Raw genomic sequence first — 13,907 nt, 5'->3', positions numbered from 1 at the left:
GCTCTTATTTTTGTGCTGGTAAGCTTCAGTTATGTCATCTTTTTCAACAGTTTGTGTTTTAAAATTTATTAGACATTTTGCGTTAAAATAATTAAATTTATTTTTTCTTTTTCTTTTCCATTTTTCTTCGGTGCCCAAATCGTGGGAAGTATTTTTGTAAGTTTAGATTTCTTTAAATTAAATTTCAGTTCCTTATGAACAAAAATCACATGTTGACGTGATAGTCTAACAACCCTATAGCTTTTACATTACTTTTGCTTTTCAGCAGTTCATGTTTCAAAACGTTATTCCAGTTTTCAACATTTGCATTGCTAAGTCTATTGAACTTGTTATTTTTTTTTTCCAACATTATTAAACCGGGCCAGAACGGGATATAAAGGCCGTCTGACATGATACTAAATTTAGTACCAAATTTCACACGAAACTTGGAAAGAAAAATACGCAGAAAATTTAAGAACTAAATCTAGTTATTCTGTCTGACACTACTTCAAAATTTAATAGATAATTTTGATTCTAAACATGCGCACTACAGTAAAATCTTACGTGAACTCTCATTTTGTAATACGTGCATAATAGTATATTATTATACTAGTTTAATAAGACGTCTTATTGTGGCACGCATGGGTTTGGGGCACGACGAGCGCAGCGAGTGCCACAAACGTACAGACGGGGATATTTTAGCAGTTTCGGATCCGTACGTCTCCCGTCCCGGCACGTAAATTAAAGTGTTGGGTGCAGCGGATCTATATGTTTCCCGTCTCGTCACAAAATTTTCTGTGACAAAAAATGACAAAACTTGCAAAATGTACAATTTTATGTACCAAAAAAAAAAGAAAATACATAATTATATAAATGTTTCAATAATTTTTTAGCGTATGGTATAGCTGAAAACATGACGTAACACATAGTGCAACATTACAGGTGTCACACTGAAATCGTACTTCTCTCTTTTTTTTATGTTTAGAACACACTACACATCTTTTCGAAACCGGCTTTCCTTGTGTGTTGTTTGGAAAAAAAGAGGGAAAATGTCTTCCTGTCAGTCTAAGTGGCGAATCACCTTCTGCAGTTTTACGCCCTGGTGCTAATCTCACTTGTGTCTTGTGATATTTTTCAAGTAGCTGTTTTACCAGCGTTACTTGGAAATCCGCAATAGGGATGTTCTGGCCAGTTTATAAATTACATGTGCATTCAATAGGCACAGATCTATCAAATGGAAAAAAAAACTTTTTTATACCACTTGACATTCTTCCTTACAGATTCTATCGAACTTTGCAGCATGTCAGTCTTATCAACTGCTCCCATATTTAAATTGTATTGTAAAATACATTCTGGTTTGAGCTTTTTTTCTTTTGTCTTGTGGTTAATTTTTCCAGATGGTAGCAATTCGGGCCCATAGCACGACGAAATCATCATCACATCACGCTTATCTATCTCTCCATTTCAAAGCTAATAAATTTGAAATGGTATAAAAAACAACTTGACCCAGTTCAAGTTTTTCTTTTATTTTAGGTAAATATTTTCGATTCGCTCTTGCGGTACCACAGGCATTTGTTTGTCTATTATGTAGCAAAGTAAATAGTAACAACTACTACTACTACTACCTGCTATTATTACACTAAATTTATTTTGTTCATTAATTCTTTCACCCCTTTCGCACTACTTTCACAGTGGATAAGTTTTTTGTTCACTTCCGCGAGTTGCGTTTTTCGTTCTGCCAATAGTCTCTGAAATTCGCAAACTTTGTTGAAGTATCTTTTCACGTCTTTTTCATACTTGGCTTTTTTTCGTAACAGGTCACTTCGGGGCACCTTTTGAATTTGTTCCGCCGCCCGACACTTCCAACGGAAGGACGACAGCAGCTCCGACGCCGTGGATGGTGCCTGGAACTCTTCCTCGCTGTCCTCCGTTCGAAGTGTCAATGCCGGTGTTCGGCAAGCCTGTTCCTCCTCTTCGTGCTGGTGTTGAAGTTCCCTTTGCTCCTCCTACTCTTCTTTATCTCGGTGTTGTTGTTGCTGCTCCGCTTGCTTCTCCTCCTCCTCCTCCTCCTCCTCCTCCTCCTCCTCCTGCCCTTCTTCTTGTTCCTTCGTCACGCCACAGACGTGATAAAGTAAACCCATGTTTTTGCCACGCGTTTCCAAACCCTCAAATAATGAGAGCGTTAAAGGAACGCATGGCTCGTCTAGTGCAATGGACAGCTGGGAGGGCGTCTCTGAAGGCTCTTCCCTTACTTCTATGGCCTTAGAAGTGGACGCTTCTTGCCGAATGGATTTTATTTCGTCCAATTCCTCGGCCGTTAAATCGGCCAGTTTCTCATTTTCGGCATGGCGGGCTGTCAAACAAAATAAAGACTTATAAACATCTCAACATTTATGAATATACAAAAATTAAAAAAAATGTATATGATAAAATATAAAAAAACATTTAGCAAAAAAACAAAAGTACCTGTCTGAATTGTGTTGTCTTCTAATATTGTAAAAAATATTAAACAAATAAATAATAAAAAAAAACGTACCTGAATTACAACATCTTGAATGATATTGATTTTTTTCGGCTTTAGTGAATGCTTCATCTTCTTCACTTTCACGATCACTTCTCCACATACACTGAAGAACTAATAATGACAATTATGTGTCTCCATACAAAATATCTAGGAAAAATAATGCAGAGTAATGAAAAAATAATTTTAGAAAGAGGGGTGAAATGCCAAATCAACAATTTATTATGTCCATATATGGACATCTAAAAGACTGCTAGACTTCAAGGTCATGAAAAACTCTTCCCGTGAGAAATGCGATTCAGCAGTTCTCATGAGACATACAAATCAGCAATTTCAATAACACGTGCTTTCCTCAGAATTTAGGGGTTCAAGGTCATGAAAACAACAATTTCCGTGAGAAATGCAATTCAGCAATTTTTGAAGACGTGCTCTTCTCGGAAATTAAGAGTTCAAGGTCATGAAAAAACTATTTCCGTGAGAAATGCAATTCAGCAATCCAAGCCTCACTGTGAAGCACATGTATATAAGACGTATTGGTGTTCTATAAATTTATCAGTTCAGTTCACACATAAGATATCTTTCCACTGAGAGAGAGTATTTTGGTTTCGCGCGATCTTGATATAGTTTCATTGAATGAAGAGAAACGTTGTATCATTCAAGCAATCGAAAGTTTGTTACGACAAAAATTTCCATCGTGCAGAAAATTCATGGCTGGTGGATGTGCCGCATTTCTATTGAACCGAACGTCTTCATATACGGACATTGATATTTATATAGAAAAAACAATTAGGATTTTTATTTAATAGTAATAAAGACAAGCTTACCCATTTTGTTGTTTATATATATATTTTTCTTAAGTGTTGAGGACTGCGTGTGATCTTCAATTTGTTGAGGACTGTTATAACTCTTGCGGGTGATCTTCAATTTATACACATTATCAATCCCCACTCTTGCTGTTTTCCTCAACTTTCACTACAGAATACATTTTCTTACCACACTCATTAAATAAACAATATTTATTACAATATAATAATATAATTTGAGTTATTCCAATTTTCGAAGAAGTTATTTAACTGATTTTCTTTGTTGAATAATTTTCAATTGTGAATCTAACTTTTCGATTGTTTGTCTAAATTTTCGCTTCTTCTCCATCATTTTTTCGATTAACGGTTTTATTTGTATTTCGAAACGTTCCACATTCATTTGAAATCTTCTAACATCATATAACCAAGTATTAATTCGGTTTTCTTTATCATTTATTAAGAAAATAACAGGTATATTATCGAAGTACACACGTCTTTTATTCATGACGATTCACCATAAAATAATATTTTGTACGAGGATGGTGAAATAAACCACACAGTAAGTGATTAATTATACTGTATTAAAATCATTAATTCTAGTACAGCTTAAGATTGTTAAGTCCATTTCTTATTTCATACAACTTAATTGCTTCTTTTATGGAACGAATACGTTCCAAATGTAAATCTAATCTCCGATGCAAAGTTTTAACGGTATTTAGATTATATTTCTTATTTTTCATTATCTTCATCCTTCAATGAATTGTATATTGGCGGTTTGACCGATCGGTCCTTTGTTGACGAAATGCAACTTCCAGCCGTTAGCAATTTTTCTGTTCAGATCGTCGATTACTGAATCGTCGAATTTTTCAGTAAAGCGCTGGGGTAGTATTGTCCTGCAATCTTCCACTTGCACAAATATTTTGTCCCCGTATTTTGACTAAAACTTTTAATTAAAAACCTTTTGTTTTCTTCTAAAGTTTTTGCACTCACAAAAGCTTGTAATTGTGATTCTTTATTCAAACCAGAAATAAAAGACGACATTTTAAATTTACAATATGTCCAACAATTGAAGGCGCAATACTAAATAAATCACTGACAAGTAAATCGACGTTTATATAACCGCAAAAGTGATGGTGGGGTATTACTCGAGCCCATATCGAGAGTAAGTACGTCATCTTCTCCTTTTACGTTAACGCTGATGTCTACCATATCTTTTTTGATCATTTATTTTATGTTAATTGCGCCTGTTCCTTTACTTCGCTAGCAGATTTCCCGTCGGCTAATCCATTTATTAAAGTTGTGTCGTCTGCATATAAGATGCAGTTGGACGTTAAAGATGACGGTAAGTCGTTGATAAATATTAGGAAAAGGAGAGGTCCAATTATGCAACCTTGGGATACTCCTTTATCGATCGGAAGATGTTGAGAAGTGTCGTCTTTAAATTTCACAACTTGCATTCTGTTGTCCAGATAAGATTTTATTAGCAGACGACTAGATAAGTGCATATTGTAGCAATTTAGTTTGCGTAGCAAAAGTTTGGGACTGACGCAGTCAAACGCCTTAGACAGATCTAGGAATGATGCGACTCCCGCCGTTCCTTCTTCGAAATACGACGTTATAACCTGAACTAAGTTATGTACTGCGTCAATGGTTGATTTATTTTTCCTAAAACCAAACTGAGATGTGGAAAAAAACTGTTTGCTTCAAAGTGGTTACTTAATTGACTATACAGAATGTTTTCGTAAATTTTGGAAAATATAGGGAGAATTGCAATTGGTCTATAATTAGATGGATCGTTCTTGTCGCCTTTTTTATGGACTGGAATAACCTTTGCAATTTTTAGGCACTCAGGAAAGATCGATTCTTTTATACATAGGTTTATTAATTTTGTTAAGGGTGAAGTTATTAAGTCTATGACACGTTTTAATATTCCAATATTTAGACCATCAATGTCATTACAACTAGTGTTTTTAAGTTTCATTATCACCTCTCTCACATGTATATACGATACCTCCAAGAATTTAAAATCACAAACATTGAATGAGTTATTTGCAAGTAGCATATTGGAATTTTTAGATGATTGAACATTAGCATTACTCGCAAGACCATTGGTTGTAGACAGTAGCTGAGCCGCCACATTTGTAAAAAAGTTATTAAAAGTGACGACTGAACAGTCGCAGTATTATCGCAGTTGGAAAATATTAAATCTAAAATAGAAGCGGTAGAATTTGGATTCGCATTGTATTGATTGCAGCCGCAAAACATATAGCTATCACGTACAATTTCATCTCGAATATTGCTACTACAAATGGGTATAAAACCATTGCTGTCGTTGTTTGATAGCCAGCTAACATTGGATAGGTTAGAGTCACCCGGTACACAAGTAACTGAGTTGGAATATTCACTGGATACAAACTCGAGATCAAAACAGTGGGCACTATACACTTCTTGGGAAGAGTTGGGTGGAATATAGGTAGCACATAACACTAGACTCGCATTGTTCAACATAATGCTAACCCAAAGGTCCTCTCGCTGGAGTATGTCTATTAAAACTCGACAAGAATTTAAGTCCTTGAGAACAGCAATGAGGATACCTCTTTCCCGGGATTTGAACCTCGTTTCTGAGCATCTGTCTCTTCTGTATAAAGAGTAACGTTCGTCAATAAACTCATTATCAGCGAAGCCGTCAGTCAGCCAGGTTTCCGTTAATACGATTATTTGGTAATCTTCGTTTAAGACGTTGTTACATATATAGTTTATCAATTTTCGTTCGAAGACCTCATACATTTTGATAATAGATCGACAAGAAGTTGTTTACAAATTTGTTGTCTGGTTTGAAATCCAATAGCCATCAGACGGTTTTAGAGGTTTGGAGAAAAGTTTCTTAACGGCTACCCCTTTGGACCAAACGTCAGGGTTTGATATTTTAAAAAGATATTGTAGATTCGTGTAGGAAACTCCAGTCGCAAGAAAACGAAGAGTTATGGCAAGACGCCCTTTGACCGGAACCGAATTTCTGAAGTTGTATTTTTATTTTCAATCTTTGGACCGCTTAAATTCAATAGCACCCCAAAATGCGCAGACGACATGCGAACACATTTTTTAAAATGTCATGTTTCTTCTTCTATCAGCATGGACTGCAGAAGATTGGAATCACTTTTTTTACTACTATGTAGCGATGTAATCCGTCGTCTATTTTTTTTTTTGTTTTTGTTTAACCTCCTGAGACCCGAGACTTTAATTATTATTATTCTTCGATTTGAACAAAACTCGAAAACAATGTTCTCTAGAGTGTGAAAAGCATATACAAATTTTTTCAAAATTTTTATTGCAATACAAGTACCTACAAAAAAAAGATTCGTTACATTCCCCCATTTCGTCGGTAAAAAAAAGGAATGTAACTTCTTTTTTTTTCCTTTTTATTCATTACCCACCCCCAATAAAGCATCCTACAGAAAAGAAAAAAAATTAAATACAAAGACTTCAGGCTTCGGCGACTCTTCACAGGCGGCTTCCAGTTCGTCCTCGGACGGCATGCGCCCTCCGGGACGGGCTTACGCGGGGTGACGGCAGGGGGGAATCCCTAGAGGCGGGGCGCCGGACTTCGTTAGAGGACGGTCGACGGGGGCGGCTTCTGCGGGGTCGCTCTGGTAGACCGCACTGGCATGCGGCGGACGTAGTGCCCACGAGGCCGCATTGCGAACAAAATTTGGGGCCGGCCGGACACGGGCACTGGCCCCGCCAGTGACCCGGTTGCGCACAATGCCAGCAGACCTCCTGATCCACTGGCACGTACCGGGCCACAGGGTCTCTCCGGGGGGCCTCTCCGTCAGTCTGTACCCCGCGGGAGACTAGCCGGGGAGCTGCCCCCATGGGGGGTCCGACCTGAATCCCCCGGGACTTTGGGCGGTGTCCAGCGGCGGTGGGATCCTCTCCCCGCAGCAGCTCAGCTACTAAATCCCGTACGATAGGGTTATCCATCTGAAAACAGACATCAGTGAACATTCGGTCAATCACAGAGCCGTTTGGAGCGCGTCGGATGCGCGGGTTTCTAGCCGACGGACAGGGCACGGGTGGCAGAGCGGAAGACACGGCAGGGGTGGTCCGCGACTCACGGCGATTCCACACTAGCGCCCCCCGGGGGATGTCGGTGGCGATGGCGTTGGCGCGCAGGAAGTCTATACAACTTGTTCTAATTTCCGTTGCTTATTGGGGTGCCACTAACCACACTGATTATTTTACTAAATAAAGCAACATTCGAAAACTATTTTTATAAACACTGCCATTTTTTCAAACGATATTTTGGGAAATTTGGTAAGTGACCAGTAAAATCAGTTGTTTCAGAATTAATACTTCCGTTTTTCAAAGAGGAACAAGATAAAAGGATAAAAAAATTTAAAATCCCTTGTACCTGTTTAGGTACTTAGTAAAGGCGGCTCGTTTGGCAGACAAGTTTCAATAATGCACACTTTCAGGTAAAAACAGATTAGGAGGTATTACAATCTCAAATAATTAGGTCCCTGCATTTTGTGAAATTATCTGCAAACTTAAAAGTATTGGTATCTGGAATAAGTTCTCTTTATATAGAAAATAAAAATTTGGAAAAAATCTTTGGCTAAAAAAAGCGTATAATAAAGTGAGGAATGCTTTGGCAAGAACGTGCGTCGCTTACGGCCCTGCTTACGGATGCGGAGTTACTATAAATGCATTTTAGCAAAACCTGATGTTGAACTTTCTTCCGTTGCGTCATCCGGGCCCGTTTGCGTATACGGACAAACTATAAATCCGGCTTTACAGTGTGGATGGAATATCCGGGGAGTAGATCTGGATTATTCTTGGATTCTTCTTGGAGCCCTGTTTCCACGCTCTGCAACCTGAATTTAGTTCTCTACCCCCGACCTTGGACGTTACTTACTCTTTCTCGCGATATAGTCGGCCCAATCCGTCTCCGACGTTACCTAGCTTATTCTGTGTCTGTTTTACACGGTACTTCAGACCCGGGACACAACCTCCTGCAGGTTTTTGGCCCCTTTACACAGATCACCGAAAACCTAACTATACGCTGAACGCCTCATAGCAAGAAAAGAGCGACTGTTACGATCGATCGAACGATGGTAATCGATTTGAAAATCACTCACGCATCGTGACATGCGTATTGAGCAGTCGTTATATCCCAAGAACTACAGGGTGGCGTTCGCGCAAACAATCTACTAGGTGGAACACAATTATATGTTACAGTACCTAAGATGTATTTCTTATTAGAGACTACTACCTTCCTGACTTTTTCTCTAAAGTTGTGATATTTGATTTTAATTTGTTCCAGACTTCTAGAACTAATTTTTGTGTGTTAAAACGCATTAAAATTTTGTTTCCAGGCTTCATTCTGTAAGTTTTATGTGTTACATTTATCCATAGGCTATAATTATTATTAACATTATATTTAACCTTTTGAGAAATATTCACTTTGTCGGTCAGTTTGCATTCGACTACGGACTACGTCCTTAAATTTTTCAATTTTAGTTAATAGTAATAGCTCCTCATTTTCACTATACAGTAGCGGTCATTTCTACGGAACCACTCGATAAAAAGTCAAGTTGGTAGCCCTGTCATCTAGTACTTTACGCCGAACGCGGTTGGTAGCGGCAGTTGATATGGCAATCGAAATTAGCACAACACGAATGTTTCGGTTGCCCTTAGCTATGCCGCACTGTATCCGGTACAGACTGTATGTTCTGTTCATCTATTTATTAAAATAAAATATCTACATTGACAATGGGGCCATCTAACCTGCCAAATTTTTGACACATATGTTTCCCCCAGAAACCCGTCAAGGTCACTTACACCAAACAAAATTTGAAAATTTACACTAGGGAGTGGTTCTATAGAAAAGATCGCGACTTTAATTACAGTTACGATTGCGTTTGCTTTTCTGCTTTATATTGTCACAAAGGTGACTGTTAAAAACTGAACGACAAATTAAAAAATACGTCGGTGTTTCGAATTATTTGGTTATTTTTTCATTTGATTTTAGTTCCAGTTATACCGACATTACGTTTTTAGTTCTAATGAAGCATTCGTAAATAGGCGACCTAAAAGTTGTTATGAAATTGAACTTATTTAATGAACTTTAAAGTGACAATTATTTTAACGGATCAATTAGTTAATTTTCGATCAAATTTTTATTATGAAATCGGACCTCAATATACTTAGTTGAAATCTCTCTAATGTCTTTTAGGAGTGCTTGCAAAAACAAGATTAGTAAGTGACTTACGTAGTTTTTGCGGTTACTCCGGCGCAAATTGGCTATACTATAGGCCATGTGTTACATTAGCTAACAGAAGAAGTCGAAAACTCGCAGGAAAATGTGGAATAAGACGGTAAATAAGAGTACAGTCGCAGACAAAACTTTACGACAAAGAAATGTCATTCGCGTCATTTTTTCAGGAAATTCGTATATTGTAAGCTGAACATCGACGTGGCTTGAGCCACAATTGAATGTGGTAAAATTTAGGTTAACATCATATTTACACGCCAAGTGAATGTTCATATCAAAGGGTTCTAGATAAGTTGAAGACTTAGTCTTCTTAGGCCGTTCGCCTCATTATTTTTTTTTTATTCTGCAGCTAACCCTCCTCGTAAAGCGCTACCATCTATTGGATTTATAGATGAGGTACAGCAATTTCATAGTATAGTTTCCCCAGTTCTCGTTCGGTTTTATAATAGTACCCCATTGTGTAAAAGTTAACTTCCTTAATAATAAATTACTAATGCCGGTGATGGGACAGTCTTAACTAAGGATTTAACCATGCCGATACCATTAGGTATACCGTATAATTAACTTTTACACATCATAGAACCGAATTAGAACTGGAAAAACTATTACCTTCTGGCACACGAACATTTGATTAGTTTCCTGGAAACCCTTTTACCACTTCAGGTAGTGTCTTCAGAACCAACTTTTTGAACATGCTCCCTCTAGTATTTAATTACGAAATTGAAGAGATTCATGATTATTTACACTACTTGACTCTGAAAGACAGCTGTCATAAAGTTGTTGAGACATGGCCGACTAGTATAAAGATTATGGCCTGTCCAAAGGAATGCCAAAGGTACCATACGTGCTGCCATCTATTAATAATTCAAAAACGACAAACGAATTATTAACACTTTTTGAAATGAACAAAAGCATTCATACCGAAACAAACCACCATTACACGTTTTGAAGTCCCATAATGTCAAGTCAAATTAAAATTTTGCTAAATTATTAAATGTAATTATTAATAGATGGCAGCACGTATCGTACCTCTTGGACAGGCCATAATCTTTATGCTAGTCGGCCATGGTTGAGATTAATGGCATGATTAATGGCTAACCCAGATCTAACCAACATCAAGTGTCATTTCTCTTGCGATGTTCAAATTTCGCGTATAAGTAAAATTCATCTTTAATCAGTCTCTGTCAATCTCCTCCTGAAATAATTCGCCCCAGAATTACAAAATGCAGACAAGATAAACTTGAATTAACCTTTATTATTCAACGTGGGCCTAAATTTCTTTCTATCATCCCGTAAATATCTTTCCGTATTTTAATGCTTTGGTATTAATATCGGTTGGTCTTACTTCCATATATGTGGGTGCGTGTAATTATAGCACGCATTAACGTAGGACTGGGCTGATTTTTTAAATTATTTCTATTAGTTTTTATATCTGCCTACTTCTTCTAATCTCCCAATAGATTCTCCTTTCTTGATTAAGACGTGGCTGTATTTTTTGAATTTTTTCAATTAGATTTTATATCTGCCTACTTCTATTCACCCAATAGATTATTATCAGTTGTTCAGAAGAATAATTTATTTTCTAATGTTCGCTTTTCTTTATTATCAAATCGATAACATCTTATCAAAGCTTTGAACCTGAAAAAAATAGTGTCCGTATTGTTCGTCTCACGAAATTTCGCAACTAGTGAGATTTATACAGCAGTAATCTATAGCGCTATAAATTTTCTAATTTCTAAGGCATGATTTTAATTTGTCATCGGGTTCCAGTAGTTGGGTAGTTCCATAGGATACAATCAGTTTGTGGATGGAATTTTTGATACTATTATAAGGATTTATGAGGATTTGATATCTACTCAGTATCATTTTTGGCCCTAATTATTTCATAGTTATATTTGAAAACGTTATTTGATTCATTTTAAGCGGTACTTTTTTATGACTTTAATTCTTGGTTGCTTTAAACTCTGAAGAAGAGAGGCCTCTTCTATGTGTAAAGTTAACTCGTCATTTTAGCCCTGTTCACTGTTGATGAAATTGCTATGTATTCCGCTTCTGTCCTTGACAAGGCAACTGTTGACTGCTTTTTGCTGCTCCACCTGATGGGTCCTCCTTTATATTGAAACAGATACCCTGAAATCGAACGAAGATCCGTCATATTATTATTTGCCCAATCAGCATCACATCAGCCCACAATACCATCACCTCCATCTCTGTTAAATTCCAACTGATAATTTCTTATCGACTTCATGTTTCTTAATATGCGCTTAAGAGCAGTCCAATGTGCCCACGGTTATTGCTAAATTGACTAACAACCCTTACTGCATGTGTTAAGTCAGGTCGGTTAGACTGACTGGCGTATATTATACTTCTAATTACTTGTTGATATGGTTTCGTCTTCTCCTGGTCCGATATGGGGCACATGTCTTTGGTTAACTTCTGATTAGGATCCAGTGGAGCCGAAACTCATCAACACGCTATATTTATCGAATCAGCATGTTGAGATCTACATCCCTGAATTTTTTCACAATTGTTAGACAACTTCTTTAAAAGTAAAATTTTTTCAATGGTCCCCCTTCTTCAAATTTCGGCCAATTTTTGACATTTCCGAAACCCAACTGAATACATTTTCTTGTAGATTTCGAGCTCTAGAACCCACTTCCAGCCTCGGTTCTTTGATAACTACAACCGTTTTTCCAGAATTGGCCGTTGAAATATCGAAATTTTTGAAATTTTCATAAATTCGCATTTCATACCGATTCTTTCGAAAATGATGTTCCGTGATCATCAACACGCTATATTTTTGGAATCAGCATGTCCCAGAATTTTTTCACAATTTTTAGGCAACTTTTTTAAAAGCGAATTTTTTTCAAATTTCGGACAATTTTTGACATTTTCGAAACATAACTGAACACGTTTTATTGTAGATTTCGAGCTCTAAAACTCACTTCCCGCCTCGTTTCTTTCATAACTTCAACAGTTTTTCCAGAATCGACAGGTGAATTATCGAAATTTTTAAAATTTTCGAACATTCGCATTTCGTACCGATTCTTTCGAAAATGTTGCTTTGTGACCAGCAACGTGCTATATTTTTGGAATCAGCATGTCGCGATCTATGTCCCTGACGCATTTTTCATGTGCCCATCTCTTACACCGGGTGCATTGTAACCAAGAATCCTTTGAATTACTGTAGTTGCCGTCACACCCCAAGCAAAAAGTTTCTTCTTCTTCAGATGAAGATTCTTGTCTATGCTGCTTCCTCCGGTATTTCTTTCTCTTTTTGCTTCTCAGCTTTATTTGCTCTTGCAACCTGCTCGGCATCAGTTCATCCTTAACCGGGGTATCCGTTAAATTAGCAGATTAACGCTTTTTTCTTTGCTGTTTTGTGTTTTTTCTCTCTCTCTAGCCATTGGTAAGGGACGAATAGCTTCTGGAGGAAAAACCGACTCAATCACAGATACGGTAGATGCCGAAGATGTACTTGTCGAACTCCAAGATTATGCTTGAGCAGAAGTTGAAGGCGATGAAGTGTTCGCTGTCATTTCAACGGGTTGTAACAAATTGGCAGATTCTTAATTTGGATTTGGTCGAACTGTTACATAACTTGGAAGAAAGTCTTGGTCTGAGAAAATATCTCTGTTGAATGGATAGATGCCACTCACTTTAAAATCCAGATGTTACATTATTAGGAACAAGTCCAATGGTAGAGCATTTCCTACAATTTTTAACCATGAATCACTGTTTGAATGAATGAATTTTTTCAAGGAGTAGAAAACAGATCTATGTAGTGGTTGCATCTTGTGGCTGCGGTGAGGAGGGAATGAAAGCATGACCACTCCGTTATCTTTGGAGAAATTTAAAAGTGCTATTGATAGATGTGAATCCATATTATCTAGTGGTAATAAAATAGGACTCTTTTTCGTACATTTTTTCATTCATAAAAGTTAGAAAACTTTCATTATTCATCCAGCCTGAGCGCAGCGGGAAGTATTGGAGCAGCTGCTTCAGTTGAAACCCCCGGAGAGATGATGGGGCAATAAAATGATTAAAGAGGGAAGAGTTTCTAGTGACTACGCTATCACGTCTTTTGCCGTAATCTGTGTATATATGATGTTCACTATTGTATAGGATCTTGGGTCGTAATGTGAAGACAAAACATGTTGTTTCCTTTGCTTGCACAAAACTGGATCTCAGATGTGAAAGTTGTGTCGTTTCATGTTCTTCTTTTGAGTAGCATTGTTTCTTTGTTGACGCTTCAAGGTTTCTTTCTGTGTAATTTCTTCATCGTGTTTCTGTATCTGTTGCAAGGAAGGCAAAAAATTGTTGATTTGTC

At 37.3% G+C, this 13,907-nt stretch overlaps 2 protein-coding genes across 2 annotated transcripts in view; one reads left to right on the top strand and one right to left on the bottom strand.

Annotated features, from left to right (window-relative positions):
* Positions 1-13,907, top strand: part of LOC135129704 (mothers against decapentaplegic homolog 3-like) — a 164,353-nt gene that overhangs the window by 56,993 nt on the left and 93,453 nt on the right. The window lies entirely within an intron of this gene.
* Positions 1,614-4,052, bottom strand: LOC135129427 (neurofilament medium polypeptide-like). Its single transcript, XM_064056578.1, has 5 exons — positions 3,907-4,052; positions 2,516-2,606; positions 2,446-2,449; positions 1,990-2,332; positions 1,614-1,899 (listed from the first exon to the last, which is right to left on the bottom strand). Exons 1-5 carry the CDS (start codon positions 4,050-4,052, stop codon positions 1,614-1,616), a joined length of 870 nt encoding a protein of 289 aa, XP_063912648.1.

This window comes from Zophobas morio, unplaced genomic scaffold (assembly GCF_036711695.1).
Source record: "Zophobas morio isolate AGI-343-1 ecotype UQ-CSIRO unplaced genomic scaffold, CSIRO_AGI_Zmor_V1 ptg000016l, whole genome shotgun sequence".
Taxonomy (NCBI): domain Eukaryota; kingdom Metazoa; phylum Arthropoda; class Insecta; order Coleoptera; family Tenebrionidae; genus Zophobas; species Zophobas morio.
The sequence above is the reverse complement of the archived record's forward strand: the minus strand, read 5'-3'. Positions and strand labels throughout refer to the sequence as shown.